The sequence below is a fragment of the Anguilla anguilla genome, chromosome 3 (genome assembly GCF_013347855.1).
Source record: "Anguilla anguilla isolate fAngAng1 chromosome 3, fAngAng1.pri, whole genome shotgun sequence".
Lineage (NCBI taxonomy): Eukaryota > Metazoa > Chordata > Actinopteri > Anguilliformes > Anguillidae > Anguilla > Anguilla anguilla.
The window spans coordinates 22,858,810-22,874,367 of NC_049203.1; the positions used below are offsets into that span (position 1 = coordinate 22,858,810).

Here is a 15,558-nt window from a genome sequence, read left to right on the forward strand (position 1 = left end):
TAAGTAGCAGTAGTCTCATGTCGAGAATTGCCATTATTACGATATCCTGTTTACATATGTACAGGCTAGTTATAGGGGTCACCATTTACACGGGGCGAAGGAAACAGGGAGACACAGAGATGTGCTCATGCTATGTACCAGTCGATCTCAGACTTGATCCTGGGTGAGTCCTGTGCATGTGCGTTTTTGTTCCAACACATCTTATTCAATTAAGGTTGTGGAACACACGTGCTTCAGTTCTTTAATAGGATTTCCTTAACAAAACATAGGATTGGCTTGTTATAATAAGCTTTGATTTCTCATTTTTCATTATCTAATGGCCTAACACTTTCACCAGTTAATTTGATCATTAGTTTCTATCACCTCTTTTTATGTACAGTAATCAATTGCAATCAGCACAATGTGAACATGGAACTGTTATTCTCCATGACGTGCATAGCTATTTCTGACATAATGTGACTTAAGATGGCAAATAATCCCTGAAAACATATAACGTATAATTAAGAAAAACCTATTAGAGGTCTGGGATTGCAATTGTGGTTGGAACTAAATCCAGCATACACAGGGGTCCCCCAGGCCTGAGTTTGAGAACCACTGCTACGTACCATAGTGAGTCATTGTCTACAGTAGCTATGTCCACCATGGGGCCTGTGATCTTCTTGTGAATCAATATTTGTCGAATTGCAAAAGACATTATTGCTGATAGATTGCAAATTAATTTAATAGCTCACATCTATTGCCTTCTCACAGCTGTAAACCAGCAGTCATACATACAGTATGAAAGGGACTGTTTATGATTGCTATCAAAGATGCCCCCAGATCCATATGAAGTTTGCTGTCTCCTTTTCATAATATCTGCTCATGTTTTTTAATAAGGTTTTATTAATTAATTCAAATTTCCTTTTCACAATTTATATTCAATTTTCAAGCCAATGCTTCCAGGATCTCAGGCCTCATCGTGACCCAAAATGGATCTCTTTCCATGACACATTCAACACCTCTGGTCGTCAAGCTAATGCTGTCTTTCCAGTAAAAGCTATGCTCAGAAACCATTCCTGCTCCTAATATGATCCCGCAGTTTCCAGGCAATCTACTTAGATGTTTGAAACGGCAAATGTCCAGTCTCGGGTTAGGTGCTAAGCTAAATCCCAACATGAAAATGTCCTGCCTATTGTTTTGTTCCTTTCATGACATGTTTTTTTGTTTTTTTTCCAACAATGGTTTCTTGGCATTGTGGACAAAGATGGAAACGGACCAGCTGAATTAAAGAGTGTAGCACTATGGGCCAACTGTGGACATCTGTGAAAATTTTCACAGACACTACATTTTCCATGAGCAGGGCTGACTTGTGAGGTTAGGTTGAACAGACATGAAGTTAAGAATATGAATAGTTTAAAGGAGCCTTACTGCAGTATTATGATAATTCCTGTACCCCGTTCATTGATACTAACTCTTGTAAGAAACTGTGTGGGAACAAAGACTTGGATAACTAAGGTCCAACTTGCAAGTTTTCACCCTCCCTTGCCCCTTCCTTTCTTCCCTCTCAGATGATGTGCAGAGGTCCTGAGGTGGTCCCAAAATGAGGCGGTGAATGGCATTCTGATTTAATCACCTATCATAATACAGTCAGCCGTTAAGCAGAGTGTCTCCAATTTGCAAACTGTGAAGAAATATCTGTAATTTATGACATTAAAAAAATGGGGGAATGAAAAAGCTGGGTGCGTATATGTGCCTATTCACATGCATATTCGTATGTGTTTGTATGTGATTTAATAAGAGTTTGTATGTGATTTAATAAGGGCTCCCTGGTGCCCTCTTTCTATCGCAAGACTAGGAATACCAGGTTTTGTAACTAATTCTTCGTAGAATTAGAATTAGTTCCGAGTCACATTAATATCTGGTAAATGAAAGCATACCTCCTCATTGCACATCTTTGAATTACAATAATAATTTAAGAGCTATTTAGGAAATATGTATTCTACATCAGATATTTTATTATAACTATTAAGCAAGGGAAGAACCTTTTGTTTACAACATGAGGATTTACTGAGGAGGTAAAAATATGTGCAAACTTGTTTTCAGTCAAATAAACAAAAGAACATAATGCTTAGTCAGTGGTTGGATTTCCACATATATTTTTCAAAAGTCTAGATCCAAAACACCTTCAGTTCTCTGCCTCATCGAAACTATGGCTGACTGTGCTTTTTTCTGTGTTAGTGGTGCATGAACAGCACTTTATATTGCCTTTGCATTATTTTAACAGGAAGATGTACAGCGTCTCATTTATCAGCTAGAATTGGCAGTTATAAAAAATAAACTACTTCTGCTTTTTTGATGCATAAGACGGTGTGATATTCAGTCCGCTGGAGAAGCGGATTTGACTCAGCCACGCCGGCTGGTGGAGAGAGCACACACACCTGGGTGGTATTAACTAATCAGCCCAGGTGCTTAAAGGTGTGTTCCTCTCCACAATTTGCGGCTATGACCGGGAGCACATGCCGAGAGAGCAAGTGTTTGAGTTCTGTTTGTCCACGCACAAAAAAGAAAGTAAACCGTCGCTGAAAAGCTGGAAGAGCTGGTTTGCTGAAAAGCTTTTCAGCTTGCTACTCAGTTCCGTTTTCTTTTGTCTTTGATATTTTAGTTTGTTGTTTTAGTTTATTGTTTTTGCTCAGAACCTGTGAGTGGGAAGGGAGAAGGTGTTTGTGTTTGTTGTGAAGGTGTTTGTTCTTAACTTGTTGAAATATTCAGTACTCTCTAAAAGTAATTAATCTATTAAAAGAAAAAATCTATTAAAAATATTCTGTCAATGGCCATGTCCTACAGAAATCCTCCCTTATGCTAAAACGACAGAAGGATTTGAGAGCCTGAAACCTATTTGTAGGGACACTTCAGCTATAACCCCAGGAAGAAAGACCATGACTTGTCATGAATCAAGTGAGTCATAAACCACAGGCAGTCGGTTGGAGAAAATTTTATCGAGTTTACTCCGTGTACACGTGGACTAAGTCAAAAGCGCCGAGTGAGCAGTAGAGGTGGATCTCTGCTGATGTCATACAGATCCCCAGGAAGCGTGTGACTCAGCCTGCTTCCTGCAGTTCATTTACCGTCAAATCTTGGTTCTGTTTCCAGCCAAGGCAGCAGTTTATTGCTATGCGATGGTATAGGTGTTAAAAATCTCCTTCATCATGAGTCAGAAGCCTTCAGAGGTAAACACCTGAATAATGGTGCATTTTTGCTTGATGTTTCTGCAAGCCGCTAATGCTCGCACAAATGCCAAGTCCTCTTTGCTTCTTGGGCACTTCCAGGAACCGTAGAAATACCCCGCTCCCAGCCCATGGTGCTGAAAGGGGCTTTCTGATCCTCAGAGTAATGTCTTGCTGTCTTTAATCCTTTATACGGCAACCCATCATCAGCAGAAAGCTGTTTTCTTCTCGTACACCACCAGCCCCCCAGAGTCCCTGTCCTTCTTTGCTCTCCCGAGATGTTGCCTCTGACTTTGTCATTTCATCTCAGCATTTTCAATTTGTACCATCCTATCCCCCCACTCGCCCCACCCCTCCCTCTCCCCCTTTGTTGAATTCTCGTCTTTTTGACGCGGCGGAGACAATGGTTTCTCTGTACATACGTTCAGACGGGAACCGGGCCATTCTTTGCGTGTGTTTCAAGTGCCGTGATACTGCTCACAATCTTCTTCTGTGGACCTAGGATCGTCACGCCAACCTGTTTGAAGTCCCTGGAAACCAGAATAAGAGAGTCTATGTGAGCGGAAGGTAACATGCTGCATAATAGTGATGCTGCTATTCTATAGCATAGAAGAAATGACACTGTTAGGCTGCCAGGCTAAAGTTGCCCATTCATGAAAAATGTTATGCCACTGATGAACAAAGAAAGATTATTTAGCATCGATGCATCTATGGTAGATGCTACATTGAGGCAATCCTCCAGTGACTCAGCCTTGAGTCAAGGATATGAACGTGAAAAAATCTGAATATTACTATTAAAATAATTAAACATTCATACTAAAGACTCTTGCACAGGCCAATACAGGCCATGCATTTCTGAAGCAGAGAAGGTGTAATTTACAGGTCTGTTCAGTTTAAAAATATGTGCACACACTGGGAGTGTATGTGGGAATTGAATTTAACCAGTAGCTACACAGTTATTTTAAAAAAAAACCTACAAGTATCTCTGCTGACATATATTGTATGTAAAAAATTATAACTGAGACAATACATTACAGAAATCCCCAACTAATCATTTAACCCTTGTGTTGTCTTTATTGGCAACTGGATACAATATTCCAAGGACATTATTGGGATTTTAAAGCAAAGAAGAAATAAAATTAATATAAATAACAGTCCATATATATCATCTTAAACTCAATTCCAAACAATATTTAAAAAGAATATAGAGGTATATTGTTGGATTACTTCTGCTAGACCACATTTGACAATGAGAGTGTCATTAATTTGTGATGAAGATGTGATTTATATTTTTAAAAATCCAATATAATGTAGGCAAAGGGAGGCATATATCATGTCTAGCCTATCCATGAAAAATAAAATGAAAGGTTTTCATGCTATAAATATTGATATTTATTTTTGGGAACTGACATCCTCCATGTTTTTATTATGTTTATCTTATTGTATTCAAAGAAACCATGAATCCAAAATTACACAAAGCAAATAGAGATGATGAACAAAAAATAGAAAGACAAAAAAAAAAAAAACTGACACTGGCTTAGTCACTGATTATGAAATATACTTCTTGAAAGTGTAATTCCTTCTTTACTAAAAGTTCATAAGGGGGTCAATTTGACCCAAACAGAACATAAGAGAGCTGGGAAAACCTGTAGGAGTGTTTCACTCAAGGATCAGGCCTGGAAATACCTTGTAAAATATTTATTAATGCAAGTATCTCAGAGTATACGTGTCGATCTACAATAAGGTGCTTCCTGTCCATGTCATTACGGTATTAATTTTATCTTAAAGCCAAAACGAAGAGTGAGCCATAATGATAGTTTGAGATAAACTCAAAATTTGGATTACTCAGAAAAAAAGTGATTTTAAAAAATCATTGGTAATTGTAATTAAACATAATTCACCCCGCCACCCCCTTAATGTACGAAAAGTGTGGGTTTGCTTTGTTCCAACGAACTGCTAATAAAAAAAGTCTTTGTTGGATTATTATCCCTAGGCTTTTTTCCACAGGAAATTAATTCATGCCAAGTGTTGTCTTATCCAGAATTTTTGTAAAGACACAAAGGATAAGCTGTCTGATTTTATGTTTAACAATTAGGTCCGTGAAACTGGAAACACTAAATATAATAATATAATTAGAAATATAATTTTAAAAAGTTATGAAAACATGTAATCTATACTGTCGAGCTTTGTATGGCCAAAAATAAAATTGTCAATATGGCTCCAATGCACATTCTCCTATTTTCTGTGGTGATTCTCACACAAAAACTGCATTGGATTTTGTTTGTAGCTCTGGTTTTTGAGGACAGGGCAATGCAATATATCCTTGAGTGCATTGTTGAAGCACATTTTAAATTTTATTTAGGTTTGTTGTAATACATTTTTGCATCGCGTGTAAATGTAATCAGTTTGGAATGGCTTCAAAGTTCTTGGACATACAATGATTCTAATGGTAGCTCGACAAAGACTTCTTTAATAAGAGTGGAATAGCCCTGGCACATGTATGCTCCTAAAATGGAATAAAATATGGAACAAAATAAGGGACATTTGTTAAATTACTTCCATGCAAACAGTGACAGAAGCGTTTATTTATGGACAAAAAAAGCCCTCCAAACTTACCACATGGAGGCATTCATCCCATGCACTTCAATAGGAAACCGTGGGCCACAACCCTCTCCCTGAGTCACTATCGATCCCAGGACCCCAGAATTGTGCATGTGACGAGTGTTAGTACATAATATGAACCACATTGCCGCAGACTATGAGATTAGGTATTACTCGGAAAAAAAAAACTATTGCAGCTTTGTCTTTGGAAGCAATTGAAATTTTCAAAGCGTATTAGTGTAAGCACATCTAGATTAGAATAGGCGAGGCTTGCATGAGCTTGACTGTGGCAACCTTGCAGCCAGCTCACGGTAAGCAGTGGCCAGACCCACCCTCTGGAGTTAAAGTGTTGTGATTCCCATGGCCGTCTCCCATTCAGGGCAAGTGGCTGCAGGCCTTACCTCAGCCAGGTAGATTCTAAGGACAAAGTAAACCTTTAGAATGACAGGGATACAGGCTCATTTACCAAGATCACTGGCCTATGCACACCAACAGCATCATAGCACAGAACTATTTTACACATCCTGCATATCAGAGAATGATGTCAGAATACAGAATAAAAAAAAAAAAATTTAAAAAAAAACTGCCAGACAAAATAAACACTGACAAACAGTGCATTTTAAAAGTAAGTTTCTATGGATTCCAATACTGTAGTTTATCCCAACTTAACTCCTTTCTCCAATGAATACAAATATGAAAAAAATGTAGTTCTCTTAAAATGTGTGTCTAATTAACTGAACAATAATGCATTTCACAAATGACTGTCACATCATGGAAGCTATAGTCCTTTAAAAAATATCCAGTTTATTCCACTGACAACCTCCGACAGAATGCAATATTTAGCTTGGAAAATCTGAGAATGTACGTTCCAAAACCACCCAGAAGTGGAATTTAGTCCTGCAGCGCTTTATTGACAGACATAGCACGTCTTTAAGGACCACGCAGATACGTTTGCGGAGAGCAATGAATGGCTTATGTTTTCACATTGGCCCGAAGTCAGCATGCCTTTTATGAGATTGCCTGGGTGGTTCCTTATGCTAATCAACATGAACAGGCACATGAATCAAATTTACAAACAACCCGCATTCCTCATCTGATACACCTGGGACACACAAAAAATGATGGTCTCCGCATCCTTCATGTCTGTTTTTCGTAGGATTTTTTCTTAAGAACAAAAGTAAGATGAAAAGGTTTGTGAACAAGGCCCTTTGAAACTAAACTAAACTGTTTGAAACTAATGTTTTCAAACAGATAGAACTGCCACAGCAATATAACTCAAACAGCTCCGTGCGACCCACCTGTTTACAGGAGGGTGGTCTGGGAAATACGAAACTAACACGAAACAGATTACAGTTCCACACACTGCGGCCATGTCCTCCGCTCTCTCCATCCTGGTTGCAAAGCTATGCAGCTGGAGTTACACCATCAGTGTTTCCCCCACTGACAAACAGGATGTTAAGAGGAAAGACACTGGTGATCACAGCAGGACCACCAGGTTTTATCCCCTTTACACAACTGTCAATCTTTCCAGCATCTGTTGTTGTGGTGTACTGTGTTTATAGACTATCAACCACATAGCATAACAGAGATACATGCCGAGGTGAAAGAGATCGCTGCACAGCTATACGAATGCATTTATTGCTGGCTCGGGGAAAAAACACAGAGAGTTTACTCTGAATACAAAGTTTCCTGTAGGATACATCATTGGACTGTCATTCATAGGGTGATCATACACATCATAAAAAGTGTATTTCCATATCAGAGGCACCGGGTAACTTTTACATTTTTTTTAAATCGTTTTTTCATCCTGACAATTCAATATTTTTTGCATCTGGTCTGGAATGATATGATGATGTAAACATCAGAAACCATATACGGGCTAATTTAGGAGGTACTCTACTGTTTTCATGTAATTCATTATATCAGAGCAAAAAGCTTATGATGTGGTCTTTTTTTAATAGTTTGTTGCCCTGCGCATGGATCCTCTGACCAGGCACTAGTCTAAAACAGAGCAGCTGCACAAAGTCCACAGCTTTGATCTTCTTGATTATAACCGGCTAATTATTTGTACTATTAAATGCCTTCTTAATTAAATGGAACAGATTGTCTCCAGGGAAAATGATGGCATGCCGCGATACAGCATATCCCATTAGCGCAAGTCAACACAATGGAGTGGGGAGACATGCTTATTATTAGCGGCTTATGTGAAGGGAATATGTTCCATAACCATAGAACCTGCCAGCTTCAATGTACTAAAAACCTGTTCCCAGTTGGTACAGTCTGTCAGGACTGCTGTTTAATTTCTGTGATGTCTACCACTATCCCCCCCGCTCCCTCATTCCTGTCTATATGTTGGCAAAGACACAGTCATTACTGGTTAAAATCAAAACACAGCTGCCACTTTTCAGAATTTACCGGAATCTGCGACTGTGAGGTTTCTCGGAGGCACGTTTGCAAACATCCTTCATGTAAAGCTATGGGTAGTAGATCAGGGTGTCAGCAGCAGACAGAACTGAGGCATACCGAGAGTAACCATACTTTGCTCGTTTGTGTTTTTTGTCTGATCTCAAATCAGTTCGAAATGGCACACCACAGAACACGCCCATGTAAACAGACTGCCTAAAAATCGGCCTGGGTGTCTCTGAGATCGCTGTCTGGAGCACAGATCACTCGCACAATGACAGCTTGAGTAAAGGAGGACTTTTGACTAAACTGAAGAAACAGTTGTGAGTAATGCTCTTACTGCCCACTCATTCCATATCTACATTTACGGGGTAAAAAAAAAAAAGCCAGGAGAGAGATTCAAACAATTTACAATACAAGAGTCTTTGGATTAAAGGCTGAAATGAATAACACATCCACGCACACACACACCCACAGCTATAGCAGACTCCTTTTTTATCGGTTTTAGAAGAGCTGACATACTTTCAGGAGTCTTGCAGTGACACAAAGTTAGAAGCCTGCTCCACATGAAAACTAATTAAAACAAAGTCCATGACCATTCTCGCAGTGAGAAGTCAGCACACCTGTTATTTTAACGACTATAAATGACAGTGACTTTTAAGGAATAAATTATCAGGACAGTAGAAACCATTGTCTTATTCCTGCCACAAGATATACATTCCCTCATTCCCTGTTTTACTTCAAACACGCAAAGAAAGTGCCAGATTCTTATAGGACAGTCAAGTTCTTGCATGCACATGTGTTCTCCATTCTAGTGGTCATGTGGCTCTTTTTGGTAATGTGGTAACAGGAATCAGAGAATAACAATTTCTTACAAAATTGTGAAATAAAGGGTGTCTTACTCTGTAGAGGTCTTGGCCAGGGTGTTGCAGGAGCTGTAGCTGGCCCCGTTGAAGATGTCTTTGCAAGGCAACGTCTGCATGCTCTCTAGCCAGTCACCCATGGAGCAAAAAGTGGCAATGTCAGCACCCGTCCTGTCCAAGAGCATGTTTTCTGGGCTGTCAGGGAAGAAAAAGATGGACAGTGTTAAGAATCATGGATTGCGTCAAATCATAGTCATATTAAAACCGATAGCAGACAAAATTAAGATGGTGTCCTTGTAATGTTATTGAGTGAAGACACAGTCCATGCCAAGACAACAGCTGGTAAATTAAGTGGATGGTTCCATAGCAAGTTTGAGTAACTTTAATTTAAGATTAGAAATTTTGTTGAATCTCAGAGAATACAACAGCCATTTATCCTATAGCTCATAGTAAAGGAAATTCTTCAGAAAACTGTCTTGTAAGCCAATGGCTTTTTCGACCGGGGCAGACCTTTAGTCGATGGCTCAGGAGTTTTTCCGACTGACTGCGCTGACCACCACAAAATTCTCACGTTGTGTTTGACCACAAAAAACTGAGCTCTGAAGATGGTGATTCATGTCAGATGTAAAAATGTTATTACAGAGAAAGTCACTAGGTGATTCACGCACTGCTGATAGAAAGGGCTTCATACCATATCTTGGCAGTACTCCATGAATTCCAAATGAAACAACTGGATTTGTCATCTCTTTTAATGTTTGACCATTGAAAACTGACATGTTCACATGACTGCTCCATAATTACTATTTACCCTTATTAGTCAGAAGGGGGAGATGGGTACAGGTTATGACGTGAGACAACCTACCACAGACGGGGGGACAAGAAATAAAAACAGAATAAACTCACGGTGTGTCCAGACAACAACAGAGTTCTGCCATCTGTACACGGTTTAAGGTTGCCATAGTCAGAAATCTCAAACCAGGGGAGAAACTGAACCTGTGGTAATATTTTAGAACTTGGGTACATAAGGTTGCCATTTCATTGATGAAAGCACTATGCTGAAATATTGAAATCCAAACCTTAACTGAAAATCACACAGTGGAGATTTTTTTATGAATTTATAAATGACCACAACAGGTTTTTCTTAATCCATACATGTTCGGCCAAAAAAGATTGACAAACCTGCATGGCTAAATGACCATCATAAAATAAATAAGGCGGCAGGAACATTTAGGTCTTGGGCCCATACAATTTAGCTTCCCCTCTGGAAGGGGTTAAAAGTAACTAAAGAATACACAGAATCTAATTCCACAACTGATTTTACATTTAACCAGCGGTCTGTAATGACAAACAAGGATGGGAGTGATAAAATTTCTCTTTCTTTGTTTTTGTCTTGGTGAGAATCCAGGCAACACCGTTTTGCAGGTGCTACAGCAGTGCTGACCAGTAAGTACTGCAGCTACAGTTATTGCTGACACACAGAATTCAGTGGAGGAGAGATAGAGTCCAAGTACCCATCAGGAACACTGCAGATGATGCAGGTCCTGGGAGAAATAAAGCTACAGTGTTTCCTTCAGCAGAAAAAATATAATAAAACGAATGTCAGAGAACCATTGAAATCAATATTAAACCAATGTGTTTGCAGGCCTCTGTGCTCTGTTTGTTATTATATATAGACCAAAATCTCTGAAAAACAAGGTGAAAATCTTCACTTATTACATCAAAGAGTGAATAAGGTGAAAATAATATGAAGGAATATAAAGCAACCATTCAGCGCGCTTAGGGATTTGTATAAGGAGCTACACAACTTTCATTCTTGGCTATTCAAACAGCACAGAAGCAAAACTCCAGGTTGTTTTACCAGGCATAATGAATGAAAACCTACAATAAAAATAACTTTCTTAAGCAGCACACCTTAGAGGTGAACTCTGGATGACTCTGTTTCTTGGTATTGCTCCACTCGTGTCTTCCTTTGTGTTTTCTTTTCAGAAGTAGCAGTGAAATCTAACCGTATGACTGACATTAATAAAAAAAGACATGGAGAACAAGAAAAAAGAATCTATCTTTGTAGTCTCAGGTGCAACTGAGCTGCAATATCCCCAGAACTATTTCTCTCTCTCTCTGTACATATATACATTGTGAGCTCTATAATTTTTGAGACAAACACACGTTCTTCTCGATTTGACTCTGTACTATACAATTTTAAATTCATAATGAAACAAATTTTTATACAATTTGGTTCCACCATGTAGAAATTACAGCACTTTTTATGTATAGCCCCCTATTTCAGGGCACCATAATATTTTCCAATATGGACTCAACAAGGTGCTGGAAACATTCCTGAGGGAATCTGGAGCATGCAAACTCTATTGCTTCAGTTCCAGCAGGTGTTTTGGCCACACGTTCGTCCTGTGAACCTCCCATTCCACCTCATCCCAAAGGAGCCCTACTGGATTGAAAAGAGGGGACTGTGCAGGAACCAGCATGAGAGGATACATGCTTTGAATTATGGCACACTATCCTGCTGGAAGTATCCAGTCAAAAAGGGTAGACTGCAGCTGTAAAGATGACTGCAAAAAGACTGTGGCTGCACATGGTCAGCAACAAAGCGTTGGCATGCTGTGGCATTAAAATTATACTCAGTCAATATTAATGAGTTCTAATGAGTACTCTGCCACCACCAGCCTGCACCAGGATGAAAGGCAGGATGAATCCATGGATTCCTGCTGTTTATGCCAAATTTTGATCCTACCACCTGCATTCCCCAGCAGAAATGGAGATTTGTCAGACGAAACAATGCCTTTCCTGCCTTCCAGTTTTGGTGATCACATGCCCAACGTCGCTTCATCTTCCTGTTCTTAGCTGTCAGGAGTAGAACCAGGCATGGTCTTCTGCTGCTGTAGGCCATCCATTTCAAGGTCTGACATTTGAACACTGAATCTGCCCATTGTCCTTGGATTTCTCTCATTAGGTGCCAAGGTGTCTTTGCACACAGACCTGACGCTCATTGAATGTTTTTTGTTTATTAAACCATCTCTCTATAAGTTCTAGAGACTGGAGTGCATGGAAATCCCAGGAGAACAGCTGTTTATGAGATGCTGGAACCACTATGTCTGGCACCAACAATCATACTACTAAGTCTTGCCCATTCTAATGTTTGGTCACACAACAACTAAACCTCTTCACCATGTCTGCATGCATTGTATTTTAAGTTCTGGCCACACATTTTTTTGTGCTATTTTTCTCTTGGTTCTTTTTTTCCATTTGCAGGATGACCTTTGAATAACCATGGCTGTGTTGTATCATGTTCTTAAGTCTTCCTGGGAAGTCTAGGAGGAAGGTGTGGGAGAAGCTGGCCCTGTTCCTCCAAGGAAAAGACATCTGGGCTGCTCTGTCATGGACAAATCTATCTCTGGGAGTCCCCACATTCCCCACCAGATTGGACAACCTTGAAGGGCTACAGGGCCGGTGTGCCACTCCTATTTCCAAAGGAGGGGGGGGGGGGGGTGTTTCCGGAGTTCCGCTTCCCTACCATACAGGGCAAACAGGGTCCAAAGGGCCATGTGCAGTTGCAGCTGAGGTCCAGCTGAGAGCCTGTCTGCACCAGTTAATGCAGGCTATAAATCAAGACCCTGGCTCCCGGGCCTATCCTGTTAAAAGCCCATCAGGAAAACTACAAGCAAACTCCCAGGGACTCATTTTCACGTTCTTAAGAAATCATTAGTCACCATTAATGCACCTCCGTGTCTTCACCATGAAGGCTCTCCGTTACACTACCCACACAAAAGTGAAAAGAACTTTGTCTGCAATTTCCTGGATTCAAGTTTTATTAAAGCAAAGGGAATAAAAGCAGGAGACAGAAGAGAAAGCATGAGATGAGTTCTGGATAGCAGACAGAGAAGAATGACAAGACACAGTGTACCTTTTCCAAAACCAACATTTAGAAAACAGGAAGACATTATGACTAATTGCTTCTGACAATCACCGTCTGTCTGAGGATAATTCTGTAATTCTGTTAATTTATAATAAATGATCCAGTTCAAATATCATACCCTTTATATAGATCATTGTCATTGCAGAGCATGATTAAAGGAGTCCAGCTGTTTGCAGAATGGCAACGTGGCAAAAAAGCCATAAGGCTGGATAGATGAGTCTTGGGGAAGCACCAAGCCATTTTCCCTCATTACAGTTCAGTGGAAAAAGACGGTTGCCAGTAAGCAGGATGTGCCAGGAACCAAAAGCAGAAAAAGTTGGAATGTGATTTGGGTGGACAGCATGTACCCCCATTTGTTCCCCCTGTGGCTCGTGGGCGGTGGCCTACCTGGGGGCGTTGGCAATGATCTTCAGGCTGCTGGGGTTCCGGATCAGCTTGTCCAGGATGCTTACTATGTGGTCAAACTTGGGCCGGTTGTTGCGGTCTTTCTGCCAGCAATCGAGCATCAGCTGATACAGGGCTGCAGGGCAGTCCATAGGAGGGGGCAGGCGGTACCCCTCGTCCACTGCCTTGATCACCTGCGTGAGCAGAAAACGAATTGACGATTATGTCATTTAAATGCAGCTATTTTTTAAATAAAGATATTTTTTGTTTGTTCCCAAGGACTGCAGCCAAGCTACGGTGTACACATATGAATACATAGATGCTAAACAGTAATAGTAATTTTAATGAAAAATGATTATTGCATCGTGTACAATAACGAAAATGATTTTATTTTAAAAGCTCTGTGGAGTACTTCTGTATATTGTCTTAATTGTCTTGTGCTGTTTGAAGAGTGAAAGTCTGGTCAAAAACCACATGGTACAAAATAATTTATTATTGGAGAAAGAGCTATGAGTATATACGGAGTGCATATTTAACAATTGATCATTAAAAAAAATCAATTCAGTGCAGAGTTGTTTCTGTATTGAACAGGTATTCTGAATATACATATTACCAATAAGTGTTGTAAAAATAATTTCTCTGTTCACACTGCTGTATTCATCTCATCTGCTGTTCATTTCCTGTAGGAAGATCAGAAAATATTGGCAGTGTTCCATTTTATCAAAACGCTGACTTACAAGCCACAAAATGTTGCCTACTAAGGTACTTTATTTTGGCCAAATTAGAGCGTAGCATCAGATATGTCCTTTGCCAGGTAGGATATCCCATAAATATTTGCCCGTAAAAATGTCAATTCCCATTCAATAATGGCAAACAGTATCACCACCATGATCGGCCAGGGACACTAGGAGGTCGTTTACAAGTACAGCACAGTGAATCAGCGATGTAATATAGTAGAAAATGATGGGCCTGATTTACGTACATAACACTCGCAAGGAAAATTGTGGCCTGATGAGGGTATGTTGGGGCACTCGCAGTCTGTGTGAAATTAATGTCTTATTTACTAAGGCTACAGCTAATCATGCCATCAGCAAATTGGAATGTCTTCTAAATGTATTTTGCATGTGAAGCAGAGCTTAAAAGGCACAGTTAACTTATTTTTAGTACACTGGATATCTTTGTTGGATGTGGGGAAATGAATGCATCTGCTGGTGTGCCATAAGAGCATATCCAGCATTACGGACAGTGCACAACAAAATGCAGACTGTCATAGTGTAGTGCTGCAAGGAGCTTGACTATTGCCGGGATGGAACGGGAACGTTGTGTGGGAGTTTCTAGGACATCGTTTATTTTTCAAAAACTTCCAGGAGAGTAATTTCAGCGGCTAGGTATTTGTCACAGAAGTCACAGACATCACAAATTCCATGATTATGGTTATTGTTTTAGTGCTTTCCATGATTTTTTGGAAGTCTTGAATGGTGACTGTAATGAAGCCTGCAGTCACTTATTGCAATAAAATGTCTGACGGCCCTTGTCAACAGTCTTGGTACTGCTCACTCTTTCTGGAGCTACAGAAATGTTTAACTTAACATTCCATCAAAGACTCAAACCTTGCAATGTAGGTACAAATATTTTAGCAATGAAATATGCAATATAGCAATACATGCTTTGTTTCTAACAAGCCAAAAGCCTGTTCTTCATGTGATGGACAGACTTTTTACTAATGGAAACTTCCCAACTTGTTGAAATGTAAAGCACTTCTAACTGTCACTACAGTTGCTCAGGTTATTTCAGTCATTTCCCACTGCCATGCATGTGATCTACTGGTGAATTTAATAAGTCATTTTTTTATCCAAACACTGTGATTTCTACCACTTTTTTCATTTTTCCATGATTTTTGATAGCTTTGTCATGGCTGCTTTTGTAACGTTAGCCAATATTTTCTAACACAAATGATTGCGTTGTCTCCATCTTGCTTGCACCTTGATTTGCACCTGCTCTTTAGAAGCAGAGAAATTTAATGTAAAAATGGACCCTATCTGCGCCTGAAACTAGTCCTAAAAGGCTTAGAACCTCTGGACCTTTATGTTTTATATTTGAGTAAAATGTTGAATGTTTCACAACTCACAGAGCTTTCTATACGCTTGCTTTTGTTTTGTTTATTCACTCAGTA

General features: G+C 39.7%; 1 protein-coding gene across 3 annotated transcripts in view; it reads right to left on the reverse strand.

Moving 5' to 3' along the window:
* Window positions 1–1,154: 1,154 nt before the first annotated feature.
* The window catches only part of LOC118223851 (ephrin type-A receptor 3-like), a 79,684-nt gene continuing 65,280 nt past the window's right edge, over window positions 1,155–15,558 (reverse strand). For 2 of the 3 annotated variants that reach the window (XM_035410857.1, XM_035410856.1), the window contains exons 15-17: window positions 13,389–13,579; window positions 9,110–9,265; window positions 1,155–3,733 (exon numbers count right to left, since the gene is read on the reverse strand). In XM_035410857.1, the coding sequence (XP_035266748.1) occupies window positions 3,628–3,733; window positions 9,110–9,265; window positions 13,389–13,579 (453 nt within the window). In that variant the 3' untranslated portion in view covers window positions 1,155–3,627. Of the gene's footprint in view, window positions 3,734–6,136; window positions 6,222–9,109; window positions 9,266–13,388; window positions 13,580–15,558 lie in introns of all 3 variants that reach the window. The other variant, XM_035410858.1, reaches the window with a different exon arrangement.